Source organism: Merops nubicus, unplaced genomic scaffold (genome assembly GCF_000691845.1).
Source record: "Merops nubicus isolate BGI_N331 unplaced genomic scaffold, ASM69184v1 scaffold2587, whole genome shotgun sequence".
In the NCBI taxonomy this organism is placed as follows: domain Eukaryota; kingdom Metazoa; phylum Chordata; class Aves; order Coraciiformes; family Meropidae; genus Merops; species Merops nubicus.
The window spans coordinates 46,775-73,585 of NW_008618103.1; the positions used below are offsets into that span (position 1 = coordinate 46,775).

The window sequence follows — 26,811 nt, forward strand, 5'->3', positions numbered from 1 at the left end:
TAAATACCTTTAACATCGGAAGCTCCACTTCCCTTATAGTAAACTTTTAAAATATTTTGATAAATAAGCCTTCATTCTTCAGACTGATCATCAAGATTCTTTATTATTAAAACATCACTTAAACCTTTAAGATATTGTAAAGATAGTCCCTTAAGATTAAAATCATTCTTTTCAAATAACCATGGTGTCTTTTAATTCCAATAACTGTAAGATTTCTGAGCACTTAGTTTTTGCTCAAGAAGTAGTGTAAATATTAAGAGATCATAAATATTTCTTCTTGGTATGAAGTACGTTCCTATGACATACAGCTAACACACAGGTATTTGATAGGACTGTAATGGATGCCTAGTTTAATATGCCAATATTTCTCAGCTGATGGGTCACAACAGTAGCTTATGTAGTGTTGAAAATGTATTACAGTACATATAGACAGAAAATATTTTTCCCTAACTACTTCATTTCCTGTCAGTCTCTACAAACATACAGCATTGTTCTAACTGATAAAATGTACAGGCTTGTTCAGCAGTAAACGTAACAATGAACTGGTGGAAAGCAGAAGAGTTTTGTTTGCATCCAATGATGAGTCACCAATAATTATATAAGTAGTGTTATAAGTGACAGGCATGTTAGATCTTTTCCTGGTTTACTTGGTCCACGTGGGAAGGTTTTGGTACCCAGCGGTGGTCTGCAGGAGTTGCCTCTACGAGAAGAGAGCAGGGGCTGCCTCTGTGATGACATATTTTAAAAAGGGTAAAAAGGCTGCACAGCAGCTGTGACAGGAGTGAGAAAAATGAGAGAGAAATAGTCATCCAGACACGAAAGTAAGTAAAGGAGTATGGAGGAGATGCTCCGAGTGCCAGAGCAGAGATTCTGTTCAGTCTGTGGAAAAGACCCTCGTAAAGTTTCCCTGAAGCCCTTGGAGGACCATATCAGAGCAGATACACACACTGCAGCCTACGGAGGACTCCATGTAGGAGCAGGTTTTCTAGCAGGAACTGTGGCCCATGGGGGAGCCATGATGGGGCAGCCTGCTCCTAAAGGACTGTGCTTCATGGTAAGGACCTGCACAATAGCAGTTCTTGAAGAACTGCCCCACAGGAAAGACCCACACTGGAACAGGTCATGGAAGACTGTAGCCCATGTGATGCAGATCCAGGCTGGAGCATGGGGAAAAGTGTGAAGAAAAGGGAGCAGCAGAAATGCAATGTTGTGAACTGACCACAATCCCTGTTCCCCATCCCCTTGCACTGCTCAGTGGAGAGGATGTATAAGAGTCAGGAAGCAAAGGAGTGAAGTTAACCCTGACGAGATTGGCAGTAAATTAAGTTAACTTCCCCCAAGCTGAGTCTGGTTTGCCTACAACAGTAATTGATAAGCCACCATCCTGTTCTTATCTTGATCTACAAGTTTTTTTATCGTATTTTCTCCTCCTTTCTTGCTCAAGACAGGGAATAAAAGCAGCTTTGTGGGCACCTGGCAGCCAGCCAAGGTTAATCCATGGCAATCCAAGGCAAAATCCAAGGTTAATTCAAGGCAAAAGTAATCTTCAGTGTCTTCCTCAGAAAGTTACTTTATGAAGATGTCCTGGAAGAGTTCAAGAATTTAGGTACCTTCAAAATCCTGGCAGGTTTTAACCTCTAAATTGTAATTCTTACAACTTCATTCAAGCTTCAAAAATTGTATTCAAGATGTATCCCAGAACTACAGCTATGTAAACATTTGGAAACTATACTACCATGCTCAACAACAACATTCCAAAGTCTGTTTGGATTCAGTGTATATGAAAAGCAGGAATAAAGAGCAGAAAATAAACTTGTAACTTATTTAATGACATAGAAACTACAAAATATTTTTCTTTAGAAGTTCATAAAGCAATAGGGTTCACAGGAATGGCCCCTCAAAAGGCATGTCTTTATGACATGAGTAACATCACACAGCTAAGCAGAGCCCATCAAGCCAGAGACATACAATGCCAAAGTAGCTATTCAGTTTCCATTACAGAAATTTATATTTATAAATAATTGAGTAACTGTCTAAACAGTCTGCTGTGCCACTCACTGATTTATATATTTGTCTTTTCCTGTTTTTTGTTTTGTTTGTTTGGGGTTTTTGTTTGCTTGGTTGTTTTGTTTTGTTTTGTTTTGTTTGTTTGCTAGCTTTGTGCATTTATTGTTAACTTTTATTATTTGGAGTGTCACCAATGAAAATAAAGACAACTCAGCCAAACCACATCTGTTTAATCTTTTCCTTGTTCCCTGAATGGTCATCAAAACACTGATAGCCAGAAATACATTTAGAATATAAGATGTTCCTACTTAAACTGCTATTTTATTGATAACAAACCAAAGGACTAATGAACCTTCCCAAAAATGTTCCTCAAATTCTATTAATAAATAAATAAAAATCTCCACACTACACCAACCAAGAATTTATCATGAGATTTGACTTAGTTTTCTCCAACCTGCTGTATCTAAGCAAAGAATGCTTTGAAAGGGAGCACTGGGAAATTATGCATCCAGTTCAAATGAACTGCCAGATTTAGTCTGTCACCTCAGACTAAATCTTTTAGTCTGTAACTAAAAAACCTAAAAATAGAAAGAATGTAAATAATCAGCCAAACATATTGAAGTACAAAAACTGATACAAACACATTTAATCTCTTCAGTTAAAACCTAGCTATCCTTCTTTGGAAGCATAGTTTTTGTGTTACAATATACACAGTGAACAGGCCACATTTCACAAAATTCTGCCTCTGACATCTACCAGAATTATTTAAGAATTTGTCAGTTTAACAGAAATCATATCAGACTTTAAAGGCAAAAATGTGTTGCATCATGGTCTAGCAATTGTTTCAGGTATTTTCCTTTTTGCTAGAAGAGACTGAACTGATTCCATCTAAAAGAATATTTTGGAGTTTTGTATGTTGTCAAAATAAACCCCAAGTTTATTTGTGATAAGATGTACTCAAGCATCACACACATTTTATTCTAATTTCCTGCTTAACTTGCCAACTCCTACTAGTCAGCAGGTTGGCTCACAGACTATGGCTTCTACCAAGCACCTGTTTTCCCTCAGAGAATCTCCAAGAGTCTCACTTCCTGGCCCATATATTCATAATTCCATCTGTGAACTTAAATCCAATTTAAAGATTCTACATTGTTACTTTCTGAATCTTCTTATGAAAGGATTCCATAGCTTTCCTGCATGGAGGTATCTCCAGACTCAAGTTATCTAGTTTTTTAGTTCACTCTGGAGGACATATCTTCCAGTCAACCAACAGTACAACAGAGATTTGCCACAGTAGCTGCCATTCCTTTATACCTGTTTGTCTATTAATCTTCTCTCAGATATCATGCAATGAAACAGAGTTAACAGCTCTTGCTTCTCTGTTCCTTATATGGACACCTCCCAGTCTTACAGAAAAATGAAAATAGACCTTCGACATTAAAGCCTTAATCACATCTACATGCTCCATAACCTTGACCTTCCCTAGAATGACTATCACCTGATTACTAGTCTCTTTACTTGCCTAAGAAAAGGAACCGCAGTTAAAATATCTCAATCAAAGCAAGCAGAGTAGCTACTTAACAGATTAATAAGAAACCTGCATCAAGATACAAAGATTTCCCATATCCCACTACAGAGATTTCACCAATTTATGCCAAAGGAATAAACTACTCAGTGTAAATAAGATGGATTCATGCGAAGTTTGTATTTAAAATATCCACTGATAAGTGAAGAAAAATGTTTATAGTTCTTATTCTAAGCTCCTAAACTTAAACCACACACACACAGAGTTAATGGAACCCACAAGCTACTGATGTGACAGTTTATCAAATGTAACTGTAATGAAAGATAAATATTACAGGCAATTCACACTTCATGAAAGGATAAAAGTGTCAGTGTGTAGGTACCAGTTTTACTGCAGGCCATAATCAGCAAGTAAACGAAAGCGCAAATGCCTAAAAAGTTTATAGCCCTCTATGAAGGCCTCGTCTTGTCATGTATTGATTTAAGTTTTCAGAAGACTTTGCCAGTGTTAAACAAACAGTGTTTGTGAACTTAGAGGACAAGCTTTACCTCTGCCAACAAAAGTTGCCTCAAGCTAACCATGAGTATGCTCCCATTGCTTTAATATAAGGAAATATAAGAAAACGTTTCTTACACAACTATCTTCTTCTTAAACAGAGGGCAGTCCAATGTGAATGTTTCATATTCTCCACCTTCTCCACAAACATGGACTCCATATTTCTCAGAAAGCTAACAAAAAGGGAAATTAAAATACGTAAGTATCACATTATAGTGGTCTATTAAATATACCTTGATGAAAATTTCTGTACGTACTCTCTAAAAGACTACCCACTACAAGCCTGGAACAAAAACAAATATTGTACAGAGACTTCTTGATTTCTTCACATGCATATTACAACAATCTAAAAATTACCAATGTGTTATATTTTAAGTAGAACTGACACTGTAACATTCAGATAAACAAATGCATTCCTAGTCCTCCTTCTCAGTGGCCATGGAAGATTGTTCAGACTCCAGTATTTGTCTATCTTCCTTTAGCATAGATAATTCAGTTCTGTAAGAAATTTGTACTATAAATCAACACAAGAAGTAACACTTCACACAGAAGTATACAATGTGCTCAATTTTTGGCAACAGATTCAAAAACTGCATTCTATATTTTGGTAAATATCTAGTCTTTAAAAATAACTAATAAAATCAATGACAAAAGCAAAAAGCTAAAGCAAGATGTAAGTAGGTATCAACATGCTGTTTCCTTTATAAATTGTACTGAATATACTTTCTAAATCACCATACACATTTATGTATATGCCTGAAGGTCTGGCTATCCCACTAAATCACATACCTACATAAACCAGCACATTCAAAACAAGAGACATGACCATCTCAATTGTTCACTGCTTTATAAATGAGCAGTTGTAGAACAGGAACCAAAGCTCTTTTGCTGGAGTAAAGAGCACACAACTGCTATTCACTACAATTCTGAAGTAATATACTGTAATGATAGGTAGTAATCAAGCACCTATACCATGTCTGAGCATGGGGACACCCTCCCTTTTTCTGCAGGAGAAATTAATCTCCTCATCAGCAGATTATATTCCCTTCTAAAGTGTCCCAGGACTAGCTGCTTCAAGCCAAGTCCTGTCAAGGTTTTTTTCACATTAAGCAAGCACTAACTTTCTGCTTCGGGTAGTTCACAAAAAGCAAAGCTACAGTCCTCAATTTCATTGCAAACACCAATGTTACTACTGGGAATATTTATTAAACCCCCTAATTCTTTTCCTTAGATGAACAGATGGCCACCGATGATGCTTCTGCAGTCAAAGTAGCAATGCAGTTCTCTACAAAATGTAGGAGATGGTTAGAAAAATCATTTTGGCTAGAAACTAAATCCAAACCTATTTTTTTGTCAACTTTTAGGACAGCATGATTCTGAGTTTTTTATACATTGTAGGTTCTAGTTTTTTTATCTGGTTACCAGACTATTTGAGTAGCAAGTCTGTCTGATATATTCCAATGATCCCGTGTTTTTATTGTTGAAGCTGAATGTATAGTCTGTATTACTTTCTGGTGCTCTTTCAGTTTTTTATTTTACAAAGAATGTTTATGACTTCAGCCACGACCTTAGCTGAAAAAAAACCCCTACTAATTCCAAACTAGGTGTGAAACAAGAAGATGAAACACATGGAAATCAAATGTTTTAATAAAACTGAAGACGACACTTTAAATTTAAAGTTCAGTTATTTAAACAAAGGGCCTGAATCCTCTTCAGCCTTTAGTTTGGCAAAAAATATAAACACTCTGAGAAAACAATACCTTGGCAATGCTCTATGCAACTGCTCAGTTATCTGGTGGTGTAAAATCGAAATCTTTTTTTGAAATATATATTAATTTTTCAATGTCTTGTTGAGAGTTTTTTTTTTTTTAGATTTATTTTTCCTTTCACATTTTCTTTTAAAGAAAAGCAGAAGTAAACCTTTAATCAAACCCTTGCGAAAAGTCCTTCTCCAGCTTTAACACTGAAAAGATGTGGGACTGTTTCCTACCTTTGTTGTGGAAAACCATCATTTTTAATATCACTAGCTTCAAGATCATTCTTGACACCAGTTATACAGGGTGCTGAAGGATTTTCAGCTCCCACTAATGTAGACATTCAGGAACTTGTAGGACAGATTCTTAATGTTAACTGAAGAAAGTCAATATTTTAAAAATGTCATCATGACATCAGAAATTTGCATTTTAGTAATTTAGAATATTAAATTTTTTAAGACATATTATTATGTTTTGCAGGTTGGATGTTACATTCGTAACAATATGACAGCTTAGACTCTAAATCTAAATCTTATGATTGCTAAATCTGCCTTCTAGTCCAGGTGAGCCAGAAAACAGCAAGTTTACAAATTACACAACTAAAAATGCAATCCAAAAGAAATACATGATGAAAACATCTAGTCTACACAAAACTAATTTTAACTCAAATACACAAGGCACAGGTATATAGATGATCAATCCAAACATTTCTCAAAGAACAGCTTCTTCCTATCTTGGAAATGACACACAAGGATTAAAGCTGATTTCCTCATTTAAGTTTAGTAATTAAAGACAAAAGATATGAATTCAAGTGCTTGCTATTTCAAAGAAAGACTTTATTTCCAGACAGAAAATATAACACTTCTCTAATACCTACAGAAGCACTCTTTACATCAAGAAGTACTAATCAACTTCTAAGGCAAACATACAAACGATGAAACTTCTTATTGTCTATGAGCAGAGACAGAAGTGCAGACAAGTAACTATAATATGCATTTACCATTCTATTAATAAATTCTAAAGGGAGTGTGAGCAGCCCTGAGATTTGGCAAGTTGTCAACAAAAAAAGCTAGGGCTCCTGGTATACAGGAAACAGTGGGACAGTAAAGCAATTTAATAATTTAGCAATTATGTAGCAATCATTCATCAATAATTAATCAAAGACCTATCATTTAGAAAAAAAAAATATCCAGTAATTGAAGAACCTTCTTTGCCACAATGCCAATGTCCTGAGCCAATAAAATTCACCCCTGATAAAAGTATGGTTTGCAGGTCATCATTGTAGTCATAAGTTTTCAACCTTCTGTATATAAAGTCAGAAATAAAACTGCAAAGATAAAGTTTTTCCCACTCAATATTCCTGCATTTTTCTGCTGCTACAGCAGCAAAACCACCTCACTTTTATAATTTCTATTCTACACATTAAGTAAATCAGAAGACTGAACATTTAGATGACCATATATTCTTCCAAAGTTAAATAATTCAGTGGATAAAATCAGGGCTGGGTTGTGGGTTTATTTGTTGGTTGGGTCTTTTTCTCCAATTAACACTGATCTCTTAACACCTAAACAAGAGATTTTTTTCTAAAAAGAAGATTATTACTTCATGTTTATGTCTTTTATTTCTAAAAGACAAATTACAGTAGGCAGATTATGGTAATACAAGTCGATTTTCATTTTATTGCCTGTTCCTTAAGGTAAACTTATAGTATAAAAAGTAAGTAAAGTCTTAATTCCTCTGATCAGTAGTATAAGAGAAACTGAGCTTTGAGAATACATGCTAAAATGTAAACCATGGTATTCCCTATTAAGTCCAAATGACTCAACATGTCATACATATTGTGGTACAATATCAAAGACTCTCTTACATTCAACATTGGCATTTTGCTGGGGAATGGCCTTAAGAAGACACAGACTGGGTTTTCAACAAAACTGAAGAACATGTAGAACAATTAATTCATTTAAAATAGAACTGCAAAAATCCTCACAAACTTGCACACCACTCTAGGGAAAATGCTGTAATGAAACAACCCATGCCTAGCTGAATAAACAACTATGTAAAGTAACATCAGATGTCAAAAGAGAACCCAAACAAGAAACCTGCAAGAAAAGGACAAAGCATATATTAGCAAAAAAACCCCAAAAAACAATAAGAACAACAAATTCCAGTTATGAAATTTGAAAGTACTGGTCAGCAAACACAACACAAATCAAAGATACAAGAGAATATAAAGTTGTGCTAGTTTGGGAGATGTTCAATGTTAAAAATAAATTATGGTGTTTGCTTTAGTATGGTCAGAATATTAAATTTTATCTCTCCTCCTTACTGAAACCTGTGAACTCTTTGCTCACATATTGCCTACCAGAACTTCTGATGCTGAAGACTTCACAGGTTTGCAAAACAGTAAAACAGTATTTTTTGCATCATAAACATAAGCATTTCTCTTCAGTTTATAGTTAATGATTTAGTTTTATTAGGCCTTAAAGCCAGCTAAGTATCCAGTAAAAACAATTTATTTGTACTGACTTTGACTTTCATAGCATGCATATGCACAAGAAACAGCTACAAGAACAAATAATCAAGATAGTTGTGCAGTTTCCCCTACAATGGCCTGACAATCAGTTCCAAGTAGGGTCAGAATGCCCTACTAGTTCTATATCATCAGCTATGCTGTCATTGCTCTGCTTATTGTTGTATCAATAAAAGATAAAAGCTGCAAATACGAGTTTTGGGAAGCATTATATTGTGAACAGTAATAACTTTAGTGAAACCAAGTAACCCTTCACTTGGGCCATGAAACATCAGGAAAAATGCATTTAATTCCCCAAAATACCAGATACTTTCAGACTTCTTAGCTGTTATTTTTGTTTTAAAATGAATGACAGTGAAATCAAATGAAGAATACTTCATAAGCCTTATTTTAATTATACCCTACTAACATAAATAAATTGCAATACTTGCTGCTACAGTTTTTTGGAAAGTCAAGACTACTGATTCAACTGACCTCAGCACCTACCCAACTGCAGACCCACCGAAAGTGCAAACTGAACTTTGATAATAGAAGCTTTCTGTGAACTCAGGGGCTGTACTTTCCTCCTTTGGACTTATTTAACTAGTCTCACACAAATATTAATTCATCCAGATATGACTGACCAGTATGGGAGGGATATTACAGTAAAGTTTATTCTTCTGTTATTTCTGGTACGCAGTATATTGTTCATTGCTTTTATCCTTCCTTAGTTGTCACTTACTAAGATTCTAAAGAAGTGGCTCTGACAAACAGAAACATTGCAGCAACAAACTGCAGAGGAACACTCACTCAAATGCTTATCATACTATTAAACTAAGTATTATTTACTCATGACTCCAAAGATCTTCCAAACAACTTTTCTGGGAATTTATCAACCAGTAGCGATTTCTACAGTACATTTGTAGCTCAGCCGAACAGTCATGTTAATATAGCTTCCAATTAAAAATTAATTCAGTGTTCAAGTAGATTATATTACCTAATCCAAAAGGTCACTGATGCCCAAAGTGCTGATCCCAATCTCTCTTCTTTCTTTTTCCTGTAGCAATCCAGTCTATACTTTTCAGAAAGGATAAATCCACTTTCTAACTATTCCTGGATATTACTGATATCCCTAGATTTGGCAAATATTTACTGTTTTAAATCCACCTTATTATTACCCCATGAAATAAAACATCTGCTAATGACACAATATGAACAAATATTTTATATATAGTTAATGTACACTCATTTTTGTGTAGTGCCACTGTATATCTCTGCCACTGCTTTTTTTCACTCATACAACAAGTATTTAGGAAGATATTGTGGGGCTGGACTCAATCTCCAGAGGTCCCTTCCAACCGCTAACATTCTGTGACTCTGTGTTACTTATTTTTGTACTTCTCTTCCTTCCCTAATTCTAGGGAGAAAACCCTTCTCCTTCCCACCCTTTGGTATTCTTGAATCATTCCTGTAGCTGAGAAGAACTAAAGATCTAAGTGAAGAAAAAGAGATATTGAAGGGGTTTTTACACCAACTAATTTGGGGGAGGGGGGGGGGAAGTAGAGAGAGAAGGCTTCTGGGCAGATTCTTCCAACCCTGAAGCATAAGCAACAAACTTCTTCAAGGTAGGAACAGGCCAACAACATTCTCTTCAAGGAAGACTATTTGAATGCTACAGGCCTTCATTCCTTCCCTATCAACTTTGTCAAGTACCAATTATTAACCTCTTCTCTCCCACCACATAAATGACTAACAAAATTAAGCTAAACAAGATACAATTCCTGTTTTACTTCTCTATACTTCAGCAGCAAAAAAAAAGATTTTTAAATTTCCTAACACATTCTGGTCAACTTTTTCTTCTTCAAGTCTGACATGCTGTTAATTGTTCCAGAAAAACTGCTTTATGAAGCCAGGCTGAACAGTAACTATACAGATTAACGACAAAAAGTAATTTTAGGAGATTCTTCTGTGCACATTTAGACAGCTTCCACTGATAGAAGTTACAGCAAGATTCTCTGAATAGAAAAACATGCAAATAATTGTGGGTTTTTAACAGGCTTGAGGACAAGGAACTGTAGTAAATTGGCTTTGCCACAGAAAATATACGCAAACACACTTTCAGAGCTGTTATTCCTAGCTTGATGTTTGATGCCTCTAGCTCAAAATCAAAGATGACTTGTGTAGAAGATCTGGTCTTTTTTTTTAAAATCCTAGTTAAATAATATTTCTTTAAATAAATCTGTTAGCTCTCCTTACAAGTATTTTCTTGCTCTGAGAACTACATAACCCTTTGAAGAGAATTAAGCACAACCTCTGCAATAAACCATTTTTCAAAGGCCCTACTGTATACTATCTGACTGCAAAAGATGGTAGGAAACCTTCAGATGGGGACATCAGTGGGGAAGTTCTGTATGATTTTGCCACTACCATTCTTTGCTGTGAATGTCTCTAACTTGCATGCAGTTATTTCTTTTTACCATATTGAAGTATGAGTTAGAGTCCCCTTAATATTGAGGTTTCTTGCCTTTAGGTTGTTTTAAAGATGCTGGCACTATTTCTGAACTAGCTCCAGAAAGAATGTTTCATATTGAAACTGTGTATCAGAGGGTTACATTCTATATACAAATAAAAGGCGTGTTTTAGCATCTGTAAGTAACTAAGTAATACTTTGTAAAATTAATTTTAGTGAATTTCTGCCTATGTTACTTTTTAATTGCAACTTTACTTGTATGAATATTCTTTAAGTAATACTTGCCTCCAGAAGATAAGGCAACATTTGGTCCAGAGTTTTTCCTAGATGCTTATCTGGATATAAACCTGGGGAAAAAAAAAGTGTAAAAAATATTTTTTATAAAATACTGTTAGGACATCAAGAAATGCCTTTTTTTTTTTTTTTTTTTTTTTTAAATATAGCATGTCTCCCTTAGAAACTACTCCCACCGTATCCAAAATCATTTATATCCTAAGGAAAACACACTTTGTCAGAATTTTCTCATATTCTATCTGGGCAAATGGTTTCCATGTTTGTGGAAAAATAAGGCAAATTACCTTTTCACTGTGTATCAACTGGAAAAGCTTTTGTTTTCCTTTCTTAGAAATTTCACTAACCAAGTAACAACTCAACATGTGGGTCCACAGTAATAAAAATACTAAATACAAAATAAAAATACTAAATAGATATTACTTCCTTGAATTAGAAGTGACCATTGTAGGTATCTAGTAAATTAAAACACAAGTTAATTTTTTTAGGAATAAATCAAATAATCGGCAGAAATCAGTACTGGAATAAAAAACATCTAGGAACAATTGTTTCAAAATTATGGGCAACCTCGGGTCTCTGTTTGTACCACCTGTTGTGGGCCGAGTCATGTCGTTTGTGGGATCATTGGGGGTGGCGTCAATCGTGTACGAGCTTGTTGACCTGTTTGTACCCCCAGCAGTCATTCATATCATAACGTTTTTGTTTACAATACAGTCTGCATCTGGTTCATCTCCCTGCTGATGTTATTATTCTTGTTGGGCCTGGTCATTGGCAAAACATACCCAAAGTAAATAAGAAAAAAACCCAAAATTATGGCTTCTGAAAGTGAAGGAACACTGGAAAAATTTGCCTGATTGATTGCATTCTTTACTACTCTTAGTTACTGTGGTTTAGGTTTTTTTGTACTGATCACAATACTCTACTGCTTTATGCAACGATGGGTATCAATACAGAGGTGCCACCAGAATTACTCCGTTTAGAAACAATTTCTAAAGTATGCACCTTGCAAAGCAGTTTTAAATCATTTATGATGAGAGCTGCTATATATATGTATGGTATAGTATTATGTAAAGTCCTTGCTGAGTTCAAATAGCTGATATGCCTTTTAATTTTTACAATGATGGTCTTGATGTATTTAAATTCCTGTTAAACTAAAACAAGTGAAAGTGAACGAGATCTCAAAACAATAATAAAGTTTTTAAATATTTCATTAAAGCACATTAAAAATTCCCTGTCTAGGGGAACGCTTTAAAAACTGCTTAATAATTAAAGTGAAAGAGGACTGAGGTTTCTTCCACCCTCTGTTCCTTTTTGATATTGCTTTATTGCTCTTTATTAACAGACCAAAACTGTGTGTTATTAGTTATAAGATAATGATAATTTATGCTTGTGGAAATCATTTTGAAATATCTTCATTTCATTTCAATCATTCGAAAAATTCTGGTGATGTCTTCCAACTTACACCAGCTTAGCATTATGTCCTTGATTTTAATGGCATTCTTGTTAGGCTAAACAAACATTTTCTCTTAAAATAAGCACATAATAATGAGTACCACATTGTAGTACTCATTTTACATATTTACATTAACATTATTCATTAATATAATTACTTTTCTAAGAAAAGCAACTCCCCTCCTTGATAAAAACAGAGTGGTTTCCTTTAAATTTACCAAAGAGGTTTAATTTAATTTAAATTAGGAACAGGTGAGAAGAGAAAAAAGCTATCAGACCAGAACTAGACATTATGTATCTACACCTACTCTGCCCCTAATGAACACAAAACAAGAATTTAAAAGAAACTATTATACAAATAGTATATAAAATACTAATAAATTGCATGTGTATAGACTATGGGGTAAATTCTTTAGTAATGTCCCACACCTACATAAAAATCTGTGAAACTGCAATGTACCCTTTCAGTTCTCAGTAGAATTCTATTTTTTGATAGCTTGCCTTTCTTCTGAAAAACATTTCCTTTAGTTTCCAATAGGTTTGTATTGTGAGTGAACAGAGACTCAAGGCTTCAAGAACAAATATAACCTGCAATATGCAGAACAAGTAATCCATATCTCAAATCTCTAATGGTATGCATGTCTATAAACATGCTTACAAAACAGTTAACATAAATCTCGACTTCTATTTGGTATGTTTTCCTTTAAACAAAGGAATAGATTGATTCAGATTCTTAAAATTACTTAGACTAGAACCAAAAACAGCCTCTTGTAAATTCTTAGTACGTTCCATATCCTTCAGATTTTTCCTCCATAAAACTAGATGTGAAGAAAGCCGGATGGGTGGATAAACCAACAACAAGGTCCAGGACCTGAACGGCTGTATGTAGAATTAAGAAATTAATTAGGAAGGGAACTATACTTTGCAGCACTGACATCTATTTTACTTAACTTGCATGTATCAATGGGAAGTAATTACAATTCAATTAAAACATTCATTTTTATTACTTTACTGAATGACCTTGAAGTTAATGCCTGTTTTATTTAATTCCATCATCTATGAATAAATGTTAACCCTAGAATGTTATGCCCCATTATTTTCAATGCATTTTTAACTCCCTAACTGAACTACATCAGTCAATTTATTATGTGCTATCAGGAGAGCAAGTAACACTTTATTTCTTTGAGATAGACCCATACATGACAACAGAAACATCTCAAAAGATTTGATAATACTGTTTTTAACAGTGCTCAGTCAAACAAATTGTGTTCTCATCTCCAGTTTTGTGGCCTAGTTTTACTGTAAAATCAGTATGTGACAGCACAAATGGTATAATCACTTCAAATTAATTTCTACTTCATCTGTAATTCCTGATCAACCCACTGACAGGAGCAGAACTCCTTCCTGTAGATATCAACAATGGCTGCAGAGCCCTCTTAGGCACAGCCAAAAGCCAAGTGCCGTAGAGAACAGCAACAGTGTCAAAAGACTGGGCCAGAAATTCAGGGCTTTGTTCTGTTATGAAAAAGAGAAATGTACCAAAGAATATTATTGAAAGGCATTTCACTCATTTTAAGTTACACAAAAGAATCATATTTTAAATGGTTCACTTTGTACGCATGTATTTGTGTAGCATAAAGCCCTCACCTAAGGGGTAACCACTTGATATTAATTGCATTTATCAAGACCATCAGAAAATGAAGTTCCATTTTCAAAGCATTATTTTCAGCTAATAAAATCCAAGACTCCATACAGTAAATGGTTCAGGTCATTGAAAATACTGCTCCAGCCAACTTGGTCTCAGGGCTTTCAAGGAACTTCAGAAACTTAATCCAAAAGTTACCACAGATTCCGTCTGTAGAGCCACATAGGTATGACTTTCCCAATATAATCTGTTTACAATGTTTTTAAATTCAGCATACTGAAATGTTTTGGGTAACTCTAGAGCATTTTTTTAATTAATTATTTAATTCAATCATTCCAGCATCATAGTTTGGATGATAAAAAAGGATGTGCTGTTTTGTTCTTGTTTAAGAATTCTGGTATTTCCATGCTCTGAACAGTTCTAGCGCTATTAAGCTTTGAAGAAAAGGATGGAAGTTTGATTCAGTGGCACAGAAAGAGCCACGGTACAGGTGGTAAACTTTGTGGCACTTTCATTAAATTCAACCCCACCTAGACAAATTATAAATCTTTAAAAAGTCACAATCCCCAAATGGATCAACAGAGACTTCTGAAAGAAGAAATCAGTAGATCACCTGCAAAAGGGTAAAGGACAGAGCAAAAATAAAGGATCAGATTAGGACAAGAAGCCTCATAAAACTTCAACTCAGAGAAACCTGGAAAGCAAGCATCTATGTTTCTAACTACACAGAATACTTTAAAGGTTTGAGTTAATGTTTTGTTTCAGCACATAAGTCTGCGCAGTGAATGTGTATCCAGGACTTAAATTTTACCAAGCATTAAAGAGGAGCAAGTAATACTCTAGTGCTAACAAGTCACTACTTTTCCCTCTTGATTTTCATTCTGTTAGGATTATTTCTGCTTTTGACATCTCTTATTAAGCTAATTTTCTTCCACTGTTTTTCAGCTCAGTGTTCTCTGACTCTTCTGTCTCCTTCACTAGAACTCTTACTTCCTTTTCTTTTTCACTTTAAATACCTCAAAGTCCATTCTTAGCCTGGTACTTTCAGTTCACTTTTTCTTTACATGACCTGACCTCACCAAACTGTGAAGCAATCTTTCCACTCTTAGGCCATCTATCAGCAATTTTGTCTGTTTCTGGCATCTCCTTAAGAACCACTGCACTCAACAATGTCAACTTTCAACTACTTTTCTGTTTTCAGGCACATTCACTTTCCCACTCTTCATTTCAATTCCTGTCATCTGTTACTACCAAAATTATTGACATCCTTCCCAATCTCCAGTCCATAGGATCAAGAGATTGCAAAAAGGGAATCATATTTCTTTCTAACCCGTTTCTAGAATCACCTATGCAAACTGTCACAAATTCTCATTTCTTCTTTTTCTGTAACACACTTTATTTTCAAACATTTCTTTATAACCATGCACTAAAAGCTCTTTCCAAAACTTCATCTGATATACTGGTAAAAAATTAACTGTCATTCATATACAGGCATCAAGGCACATAACATTGGAAATGCAAAGATTACTTTTTAAATCTTATCTCTAATAATTTAGCTATGCTCTGAAGCAAAACTCCTTCTTCATTTAAAGTCCATTCCTAGTTATCTTTTCTCTTACTTATCTCTTTTGCACCATATTTTTCTTAAATTCAAAGCTGATTTTGATTAGCTGGTCTTGCACACAGTTCCCATTTTTCCATGTACACCTTTTCCCATGTGAATCCTTCCCCTCAGGAAAAAAAAAAAAAAAAGAAAAGGCCTGAGCTAAAATGGCTCCTTTAGTTTCATAATTGTTCCACATCTTTTCATACGAACAAACAGGTGTGGTACCTTTCCTTTTATCATAAATAACATGAATGATGTAGATAAATGAGGTAGTAGACATCCGTATTAGGGAACAAACCTAAGGCAAAAGTGTCAAATACACTTAAGGTCTAAGGGATCAACTAAGCTTTGGAAGCTTTTTTGTTTGAAAATTCAGTGACAATAGCATGTGCTAGCTAGGAAACAAGTATTAGAAGGAGGAAAAGACTAACGAAAATATCCTTCCTTAACTATGTGATACATGTAAATTTACCAAATATGTACCCTAAAAAAAATTTACAATACAAATTAAAGGCTATCATATGTATATACAAGATAATACTTTCACATTGTTTAGTTTCTAATAAAATGTTCTAATAAAAGTTTAAGGCCACTTTTTAGAATACATTATTCCCAACAGAATAGACCATCATTAATCACTTGACAGCATTTGGAAAAATGTTATCAGTTATTTTACGTTGCACTTCAAATTATGATAAATAGAAGAAGTCTTTTTCATATTAATAAAACCAAACATTATCAAGATCAAAGGTTGAAAAGACTGTCATAGATTCCATTATATCTCCAGTGTCTGGTATCTGCCTGAGGAAAAAGCAATGGAACAATTACCTTTAAACAAGCAAAACTAGCTAAGAATGTCAAGGTTTAATAATAAATAATAAATGTTTACAATACAATATGGAAGAAAAAAACTGGGACCTTGTATTCATTTCTTAACAAAACGTTCCTCGCTTCCTTCTGTTACATTTGTGAATTGTCTGAGATTTTTAAAAAAATATTTAGAGGAAGCAGGTATGTTCCATGTGATGACAATACAACTATTTCCTTCAGTTTCCCCAATAATTACTTGAAAATTGCTCAGTATTAAAACTTATGTGCACATTTTCAAGGAACATTGTTCCTTTTTATTGCACAGATGATGTGCTCAGACAAAACTCAAACAACCACCAATTTTATTTCAGGATACAATCTGACATTACAGACAACCCAATTTAGTGGTAAATTTTCTGCTGAACAAGAGACGTGTGTCCTCCACATGGCAGTGGCATCAACACAGCAAGTTCCCTGAAGTAGCTGGGTCACCCAGCTACAGCCCCACAATCACTGAAGCTCTTACAGGGGTAGAAGCAAGTAGACATTTGTGGTTTGGAACAGTCAGCTAAAAGGGAGAAGGAAAGATCAGCCTTTTGGCAGCAATTCACTATTAGATCAGTTTATCTGTAACACTAAATTACACCCTCAGGAGCTTAATCAGGGACTGCGTGGTGCTAGTTCTTTTTTAATGTACTACTTTATACGTAAATCTTACCTCCATGAAAACTAATGGGAGCCTGACTATCAAATTCAGTCAGTCAGGATTTCACTTCTGTACACTAGTGGTGTGCAAGCAATAAACAATAATGTGAACATCTAGGTGGTTATGTTTGAATAATAAACAAAAGCTGGAGGTACTATTTTTCATAATCATGACAAGTAACATTCTTTCTCTCTAAATTAAAAGCTCATATACAAAAACATACATATGCCTAAACTATCAGCTTTTCAGAGGATTCTACGTACAACGGGAGCATACCAAACTTCTTGAGCTTGTGAGGCAAGTGTCAAGATCTTCTCAGAGCAAAGGAGATGCAAGTTAAGTGTACGTACTTCAGACAGCTCATTTTAGAGAAGGAACTTTAGGATTTGTTGACAGACAGTAGATGGCAATGGCTCCCTCAGAACTCATTATTCTATTGTTGGAGGGAAATAGCCTGGGTAAGCAACTATGGCCCACATTATCTCAAAATTTAGGCTTCCACAGCTGCTGTGATTTAAACTTTACCCATAGCTGAGCATGCAGATTGTCTAGAAACACTCACAGTAACTAGACCTACGAGATAAAGGCTGTAGTCATGGCATAAGAGCCTCACTTCAAATGTAGGCTGAGGACCACAAGCTAATCAGCCCTGACACAAATTTTCAGCTTTTATTATCATCCAACAGTTGAAAAGCATTACGGTATCATTTCTCTCCTGTGCTCCAAAGAATACCTAAAAGTTAGAAACACAATTTAACCATGAAAGAGGGTTTTTTTTCCAAGTGGGTATTTCTATGATCTGACCTTACAATTACACTATTTTTTTCAGGTATTTTATTCAATATTAAATCATTAATTTACTACAACCAAATGTGGAAGAAGCTGCAATGTATAAAATAAATAATGCATATTTATCCCATGAAAGATAAAAATTTGATCTTATATTCTGATGTGGACTGAAACATTGAAGAAGTAAATTTTTCTCCCACTTTCCCAAGCTAACAATGTGCACTTACAAAAACTTACTGAAGGTGAATGTTAACTCTTAAAACTTCATGAAAAACTAGAATCATGGAGGACAGACTGTTTTAACTGCATGACATAAAAACAATTTCAATTATATTCTCATATACATGAGAATTGAATTTGTCATATTTTAAAATGTATAGTTTTCGTGTTAATTCTTAACAAGACTATACAAGTAAATTAAAACTAATAAAACTCGATGCTCAGTTTTTCCTGAGGACTATATTGTGAGGAACCCAAAGGTACCCTTCCAAATTTAACCTTCCTCCTTTTCTCACTTGCACTTGAGTATTACATGTTATGCTGCAGTGGAAGGAATTTGCTTTATAGCGTTGCACAGATAAGACCAGTACACAAAGTTAGCAGGATTAAAAGTTGAATCTGTTATATGCATACTCAGCAAATTAATTAGTATTTTAATTCATAAAAGTGTCCAGAGAGCAAGGATATGAAAAATGCATCTTATTACTGTGTTGTATTACACTGTCTCTGTTACATTATACAGTGCTATATTACATTGTCTTACATGAAGAATGGATATTACTGGAATTTCAGACACACACATGTTAAATACAATCAATAACTGCTTCTATTTTAGCTATTACTGAGTAACCTCATTCTGACTTTTGAGGATTTCTAGTGGAGCAGGATATATTTCAAATATAGAAGTATTGTGCATCATATAGGCATCTTTAGCAGCAAGAAAATGGCACTGAAGATAAATACACAGAAGCAGGCTTTTTTTTTTTTTAATACCTCAGGTTTGCTGCTAGATCACGGAATGTTTTTCTCTCACCATTAAAGCCTCTGAAATACTAAATACTAAGGAAAGCAAGCTGATCTACTGATAGATCAACAGAAGGCATGTGAATAAGGCTTGCTAACAATAGTTCTTTTTCATGTAAGTGAGAGCAATTGGTATCCCATCTGGAAAAGCACACCACGACAGAGAACTCTTGCCACTGGCAAAGTTTATGGTATTGATTTGTAATGATGGGTTTAGGGTAAATGTATAAACTAATGCTCATTTACTTGCATAATTATGTATTCTCTACATAAAACCACAGGCTTTTACCTTGCCAATACTGGCACTGAGTTCATGGAAAGCAGGACAAGGCCACGGGTGGACCGGTATGGCAGTGCTGCTGAACGTTCAGCTCAGGTTACAGATTTGCTTCTTGCATGAACAATTAATCTGTACAACGTGCCATCTAATGCATTACCCTTCAGACTCTTAAGTCTGTTATTTTAAATATTTTCTTTGCGGTTTATCTTTGATTATTAATTTAAGAGGCAAAAAGTTAAACTGTATCTTATCTTCTTTGCCACTCAATATGTTAAACAGCCTTCATACCTTAAATCCACTTTAATAAGGCATGCAATTATTAAAGCATTACAGGATGGCCCCAGAGTACAAAAGCTCCATTAAATTTGCTTACATCTAATTACACCTGCCTGAGGCAGGTGAGAAATTGACTCTGATAAGATCTTTCTTTTACCTGTAGACAAAAAAAAAAAAAAAAAGTAAAAAAAAAAACCAGAGTGATTTTCTATCTAATTGCTATCTACAACTATTTATGGTATTCACTCCTTCAATGAATAGCCCACAAAGCACTCTTTGTGTGCTAACTAGAACATTTGAAAGAGTTTTCTTAAGACTGTAGAATACAAAAGAAGCTTATTTTTTATTTGCTTCAGGCATACGCCAGGTCATCAATGATGTCTACTTGTGAAACACTTATCTATTATTTAAATAATGTATTTTATTTCAATAATATTTCTGCTGTGAAAAAGCATGTTATATATTCTTTGTGGACTTATTTTTTCTTCATGTCAGAATAAGCCATGAAAGAATTGTATTTTATGGAAAAATAATATAAATATAAAAATGTACTTTACATGGCCTGAAAACTATTCTTTTAAAAAATATTTTTTATCCCAAATTTAAAAAAAGAGGTGTTTTATAGCAGAAAACACAACATTCAAATTCTATGTGCTTCTAACAGGCCTTCCAAAATTCAGGTAAACACTATTAAATTACATTGCTCATTATCTATAACTGAATTAGGGAATGTGGTATTTCTCATCATTCTAATCCCACTAGCAGCCCTAGCAGATCCTAGAGAACAATGTGGTGAGACCACCATACTGATAAAGTAAAAGCTAGTTAGGAACTACACCAGCTAATGACATATAGAAAACCAACCAAACTAACAAAAAAAAAGTCATGGAATTCAGCCAGTCTAAAGGGATTATAATTCAATTCCTTAAGGAGATAATATTTAAGGAGAAATTACTTCATTATAAAGTATTCTTTAAAGAAGACATTAGGAATTTGATGTGAAAGTTGCCCAGAGAAACCAGCTATTGGACTTCTAATGCAAGATTAGACCTCACTATTTTTTAAGCATACGTTTTTAAACACCACTGCCACTGATGCCCTTGTGTTTTACTAGCCATTATTTAGTACAATTGACTGCAAATCTATACTTAACCCAAAAAGAAAAGATCCTTTGATCACACTTTATGCTTAATATCTTGTGTGATACTCTTAAATGAAAAACTGCAGGGAGACCTGAAATGAACATATTGTACCATTAACATGTTTCTCTTGTGCTTCTTAGGGTCACAGAGCATTCAATAAATATTCCCATAAAACCTCAACCGACCTTATCTTTACGTTCAAACATGAAACAAGTATGTTATGTTTCATATTAGCTTGCTTCATTATACAAATCTCATTGTACATATTTGACAATGAAAATAAATGTTGTTCTGGTATTCTAAACAACTACACTGTAAATATTTTTTTGAAGGCAATGACATATAGCAAACTATGTTTGCTATATGCTTTACCAACTCAAAGACTGTTGTTACACAAAATGTTTTGGCCTCATATAATTACATCTTGTTTGACGTTAATTTGTTGTATTTCTATTAAAACTTTCACGGTTGCTTTATAATATTGTCTAGCCACCAGTCCGCATCATCTGTAAATGACAATACTGTGAACCACTGAATTATGCATGCATCTTTACTGCAAATCAAAACCAAACTAGAAGAAAAAACCTACAAATTTAATGACTATGATAGGAAGAATTACTCCTGGCTTTTCCATGTCTTTTCTAAGAACAAATTGCATACAGGTAAACTAATTCAGACATTATAACTGTTATTCAGCCACATAAATTTTGAAATCTTTCTTTGTTTTAACATTTCATATTGAAAAATACAGGAAAAAAAAATGTTTTCCTCTGTTATGTTGTGGATTTGTTCACAGGAAGTTTTGGTAGACAAGATTGCTCAGAATCTGAATACGTACCAAAAGCTGCCACTTTTATGATGATAGCTTGAATGTTAGATGATATCATTTCTTTAAGCAGTATTTCCTGGTTCCGACGCCAAAGGTAAGCTAAAGGCTGAAGATTAAGCCTTCTGCATCTTAAAACCAAATAAAGAATTGGATAAAGCTGAGCCTTACAGTTTTACACACCATAATTCACATAAAACTAAAACTAAAGAAAATTAAATTTATCTCATTTTCTACTTTTAAATAATTTTTCTTCTACAGTTTCAATTACAAAATTTTACTATTCCTATGTTTCAGTATACATATACATATTAAAAAAAAAAAATTTGTTCTGACTATAATTCATCTATGTGAGATACAACTCATTGATATAAACAGATTTGCACAGGAACGTAAGTAAAACCAAGAGAAAATGCATTCCTAAACCTTTAGGGATGCCAAACAATTAATACCTTAGGAAGAGCCTAAGTGCAAGTACAAGCTGGGCAGTAAATGGATTGAGAGCAGCTTTGTGGACAAGGACTTGGGGGTACTGGTGGATGAAAAACTGAGTATGAGGCAGCAATGTGCTTGCAGCCAATAAAGCAAATCATATCCTGGGCTGCATCAAAAAAGCATGACCAGCAGGTCAAGGGGGGCAAGTCTGCCCAGCTATTTGACTCTTGTGAGACCGCACCTGCGGTCCCGAGTCCTGCTCTGGAGCCCCCAACATATGAAGGACACAGACCTGCTGGAGCAAGTCCAGAGGAGGGTCACAAAGATGATCAATGGCTGGAGCACACCCATTATGAGGGCAGGCTAAGAGAGTTGAGTTTACCCTGAAGAAAAAAAAGTTTCTGGGGAGTCCTTATAGACCCTTTCAGTACCTAAAGGGGCCTCAGGGAAAAATGGGGAGGGACTCTCTATCAAGGAGTGTAGTTATAGGATGAGGGGTAATGGCTTTAAATTGAAAAAGACTTAGATTAGATATTAAGAAGAAATTTTTTTACTGTGTGGGTGGAGAGATGCTGGAACAGGTTACCCGGAGAAGTTGTAGATGCCTCCCTTCTGGAAGTGTTCAAGGCCAGGTTGGATGGGGCTTTGAGCAACCTGGTGTAGTGGGAGGGGTCCCAGCCCAGGGAATAGGGGTTGGACTAGATAATCTTTAAGGTCCTTTCCAACCCAAACCATTCTGTGAGCTTGTTATTCTATTGCTCTAACCGACCACTTCTAATGGACAGAGCTAAGGCAAGAGTTACTGCTGTGATAAATGTGACACATGTCACTAGTACAATATGTTGAATTTGTACAGTCAACAAACCTGTGATTTAGGTCAAGACCCAAGGGAAAGAATCATTCAGGAAAATGTATGCAGCTTGTGATGCAAAGTAACAACTTGATAATGTAAATATAATTATTTGTTTTGATACATATCCCATTTAGACAGCAGTTGATTACTTATCAAACTATACAATCACTAATTTGCATTATTGATAGGTAACCCTTCTGCAAATTGTGAAGAACCACCAGTTGGCAAAAAAATGTGTAATGTCTAGTTTCTGAAAAACTTAAAAACATTTAACTAGCTCAGAGCACTCAAAAATTACATTTAACTTTCCAATTATAATTTTTCATCTAATATATGGGCTTTCTCCCATATGTTACACACACCCACTAGTATTAGTGTCACAACTTTATAGTTAAACGGGTGTTTAATGTTGACATGTAAATCCACAGTTAGCACTCATATAATCTTGATGGGTTAGTAACAGATTAGAAACAGAGCAGTAAATTGTGAAATTAATAGAAATGTGTAGCGACTCGGAATCTGAAATAGTTAATTTAGGTGCCTAACTTGACCTAAGAAATTAACTGAATTCAGGTAACCAGGACAGTTTTTATGAATCAATTCTATTGCAAGGGGTAAATCTACAGATCAGTGTAAAATTTTTTTACAGCTGAGTGACCTTGAAATTATCAGGTCTGTTTGAAATACTGTGATGTCCTGTCAATCTTTTGAGTGTGGTAAAAGATCTGAAACCCACAATCAACCAAAGCAATCTTTTCTAAAATATCTAACAACATGATCAGGCAGTCATTAAAAAGTTTTAAGTATAACAGAAAAGAAAAAGAATGGAGTTATTTCTGACTGCAATTTACCTATGTAAGGTGTGAAGAAAACAACCATGCTGTTTAACTTACTGGTAAGAGTCAAGTTGCAACAGCATTAACTTCACCATTCTTATAGTCCACAAAGGATTACAGAGATTTGTTTTTATCGCCAACAAATAAATGACAAACTCATGAAATGATAATTTATCTTTAACACAGGATGGTTTTGCCTTTCATCAGACACATGTAGTGAAAATTTTTTCTAGACCCAGATGAAACCTTGGCCTATAAAAAAAACACACACTTCCCATTATATAATCCTTTTTTTTAAAGAAAGATACTCAGAAGTATTGCAGTCTATCCAGACTCAAAGAGAAGTAGAAACAACAAGTGAAAGCTCCTGATTAATGATATCAGTTTATAGATTTTAGAGGAAGTAAAGATATGCGCATGAGAATTCTCTTGCATTTAATTACTGATAACAAATCACAGGGTGTTCCTCTATATTAAAACTCTGTTGAAAAACAGAGATGCCTGACCACAACACTGTAGTCACTAGAATTGAGTGAGGTTTCTGTTGAAATCAAAGATATGAACCTACTCAACTAGTTTCGTATCAAAACTGAGTATTTTCAACAGATCCGTGAGACACCTCAAGAGCAATCCAAAAATCCAGTATAAACTCTACTGGGTTTTTACTAATGAACACATGGTTCCAGAAAAAAAGAAAGAAAAAGAATATTTATATTAACAAATGTAATTATCATAGAACATGAGAAATAAAGCAACTGTCTGTTCTCCAGGATATGAGTTAGAAAACAAAGAAGTAAGGCACTTTCCAGAACGTATGTATGGACAAAGATTAGTATTTTCTTACACATCTTCAACTCGAACTCTCTGGTAGTCAGAAAGAATGGCTCCCACAGATACACCCTCCACTCCTTCTTTACCCTGAAAGAAGACACAGAATATTAATTGTAGCTGTATATGTTGGCCTAAGCAATAGAGGGATTCAGTACCTCCACTAGCAGAATCAACCTAGAATTGTTTTCCCTGTGCCCAGCACATGGAACTGACTGAGCTAGATCTTTCACGGAACATGGCAGCAAAGCTGACCTACTACATGATTATTACTCTAAAACAGTAATCTACTTGACTCAAGTACCATTTTACAGAAGAAAGAGCCAAAGCAACTGAAAAGTATCAGATTTAATAGCTTATCCTAAAGTTTTCCTGACATCCTGAAAATTACTTCCAGATCTTCACTGTAACTAAGCTGTTAGCTATCTCACCTACTACTAAATACCAGCAATATAGATATGAATTTCAAAAACAAATCAGTCTTTGCCATGGTACTGAATTTGAAATAAATTTTCATTTTCTTATCAACAAAATGATGGAGAAGGTGTTTTATTTGTAATTATATTGTAAGGAGAAAATTCCTGTTTTCTGTTTGGGATATTCTTTTCTCAATCTGTTATCTTATTGTTCTTTATATTAAGTCTTATGTCTTATTTGCCCAAACAAATTCCTAAGTTATTAATATCCAATTATACTTCTGATTTAAGAGTCACCGTATTTATCAAAATTCCCAGCTACAGCAATCTGAAAATTTTATCACTTTCCAATTTATGTGCTTCTACACATCGTTAATGTTAACTATCATTTAACACAAAACTTAATGCCAAATCACACAAGATTCAGGTTGATGCTTTTCACATATCTAGAAGTAATAGCAGTGATAAAAATTAATTGTAGCTTATCTGTCACTTTTTCACTACCCACTGCCAGTATTACCATTATTATTATTACTTTTACCCAAACCATATTACTTCTGCTTCTCTTTGAGCTTTCTGTGCACAACATTTCAAAGCTCTTTTCAGAATAAATACAAATCACAGACATTTCAATTTATTCACCTCACCCATCTAGAATTACACTTCTTAAAAAGTTAGCACAGTTTTGTAAGTAGACTTTTCTTTAAATAAATTTGATAAAGTGATTATTGAAGCCTTCCTGGATCCAAAGTATATCCAAAACATTTTCCACCCACTCCTTTGCTCCATGCAGTTTTGACAGGCAATTTACCTGCTACAACTGCACCTGAGTTCCATTCTTCAAAGTTCCTTTTAGACAGATTGTAACATTAAGTTGCATAACAGTCTTGGAAAACATGACATCAAAGTATTGTCTATATTTTTATGTGAGAAGACTGTCGTGAACCAGTGTTAAAAATCTAACACTAACAATTCCTTCACTGGGCTCTTCAATGTTCAGATATCATCAGACATGTCCAGCACCATTATTTCTGCTTACACGAACAATCAATCACAGGCAATATATCCCTCAAAGGTATATAATCATGAAGTGGTCGATGCAGAGGATCTGACATCATGAACCAATATTATTGAACAATTAATGCATTAAATATTAACTGTCCACATTTCCAAGTGGACATTTGGAACACTTCAAACATCTTTCTGTATGAAGGAATGAAGCAGCCTGTATCCCTTTCCACTCAACTCACTATAATATATTTGGAATGGAATCACAGAATCAGAATGGCTAAGGCTTCTCCTTAGCTCCTGCTGTGAAGTTCATCCAGACTATCAGAGACTAAGACAATACGTGGTCATAAAACTGAATGTCTTCATAGATAGGGAGAGTATTCAACTCTGCAGAAATTATGAATAGGGGAAGACAAAACCAGAAAACCACACATTTATATGATCATAAAGCAGACTGGAGACTCAGAGCTGATGGCAAAGGAAGAGTAAAGCAGATTTAGCCTATGATCCAGAGAACAACAACCAAACCCACAAAGAACTTTATAGTCACCTCCATAGCCTCACAGTGTTAGAGATACTTAAATGTTAAATCCTTTTTCATTACTACTACTTCATATAAGGTAGCATAACAATGCAAAGGGTACAGCACATCTAATATGTCAAGAACCATGGGATCTGTGTGGGGTATCTGCAGCTAGCTACCAACGTGGCAACTACTACTGGCATTATAGCTATCAAGCCTGTTCAAATGCTAAGTATTTATTAG

At 34.7% G+C, this 26,811-nt stretch overlaps 1 protein-coding gene across 1 annotated transcript in view; it reads right to left on the minus strand.

Moving 5' to 3' along the window:
* LOC103775843 (diphthine--ammonia ligase-like) overlaps positions 1-26,811 on the minus strand; it is a 54,652-nt gene that overhangs the window by 19,263 nt on the left and 8,578 nt on the right. Inside the window, exons 2-5 of the mRNA XM_008943312.1 lie at positions 24,635-24,708; positions 21,679-21,797; positions 11,106-11,167; positions 4,166-4,260 (exon numbers count right to left, since the gene is read on the minus strand). Coding sequence (XP_008941560.1) covers positions 4,166-4,260; positions 11,106-11,167; positions 21,679-21,797; positions 24,635-24,708 — 350 coding nt within the window. The remainder of the gene's footprint in view (positions 1-4,165; positions 4,261-11,105; positions 11,168-21,678; positions 21,798-24,634; positions 24,709-26,811) is intronic.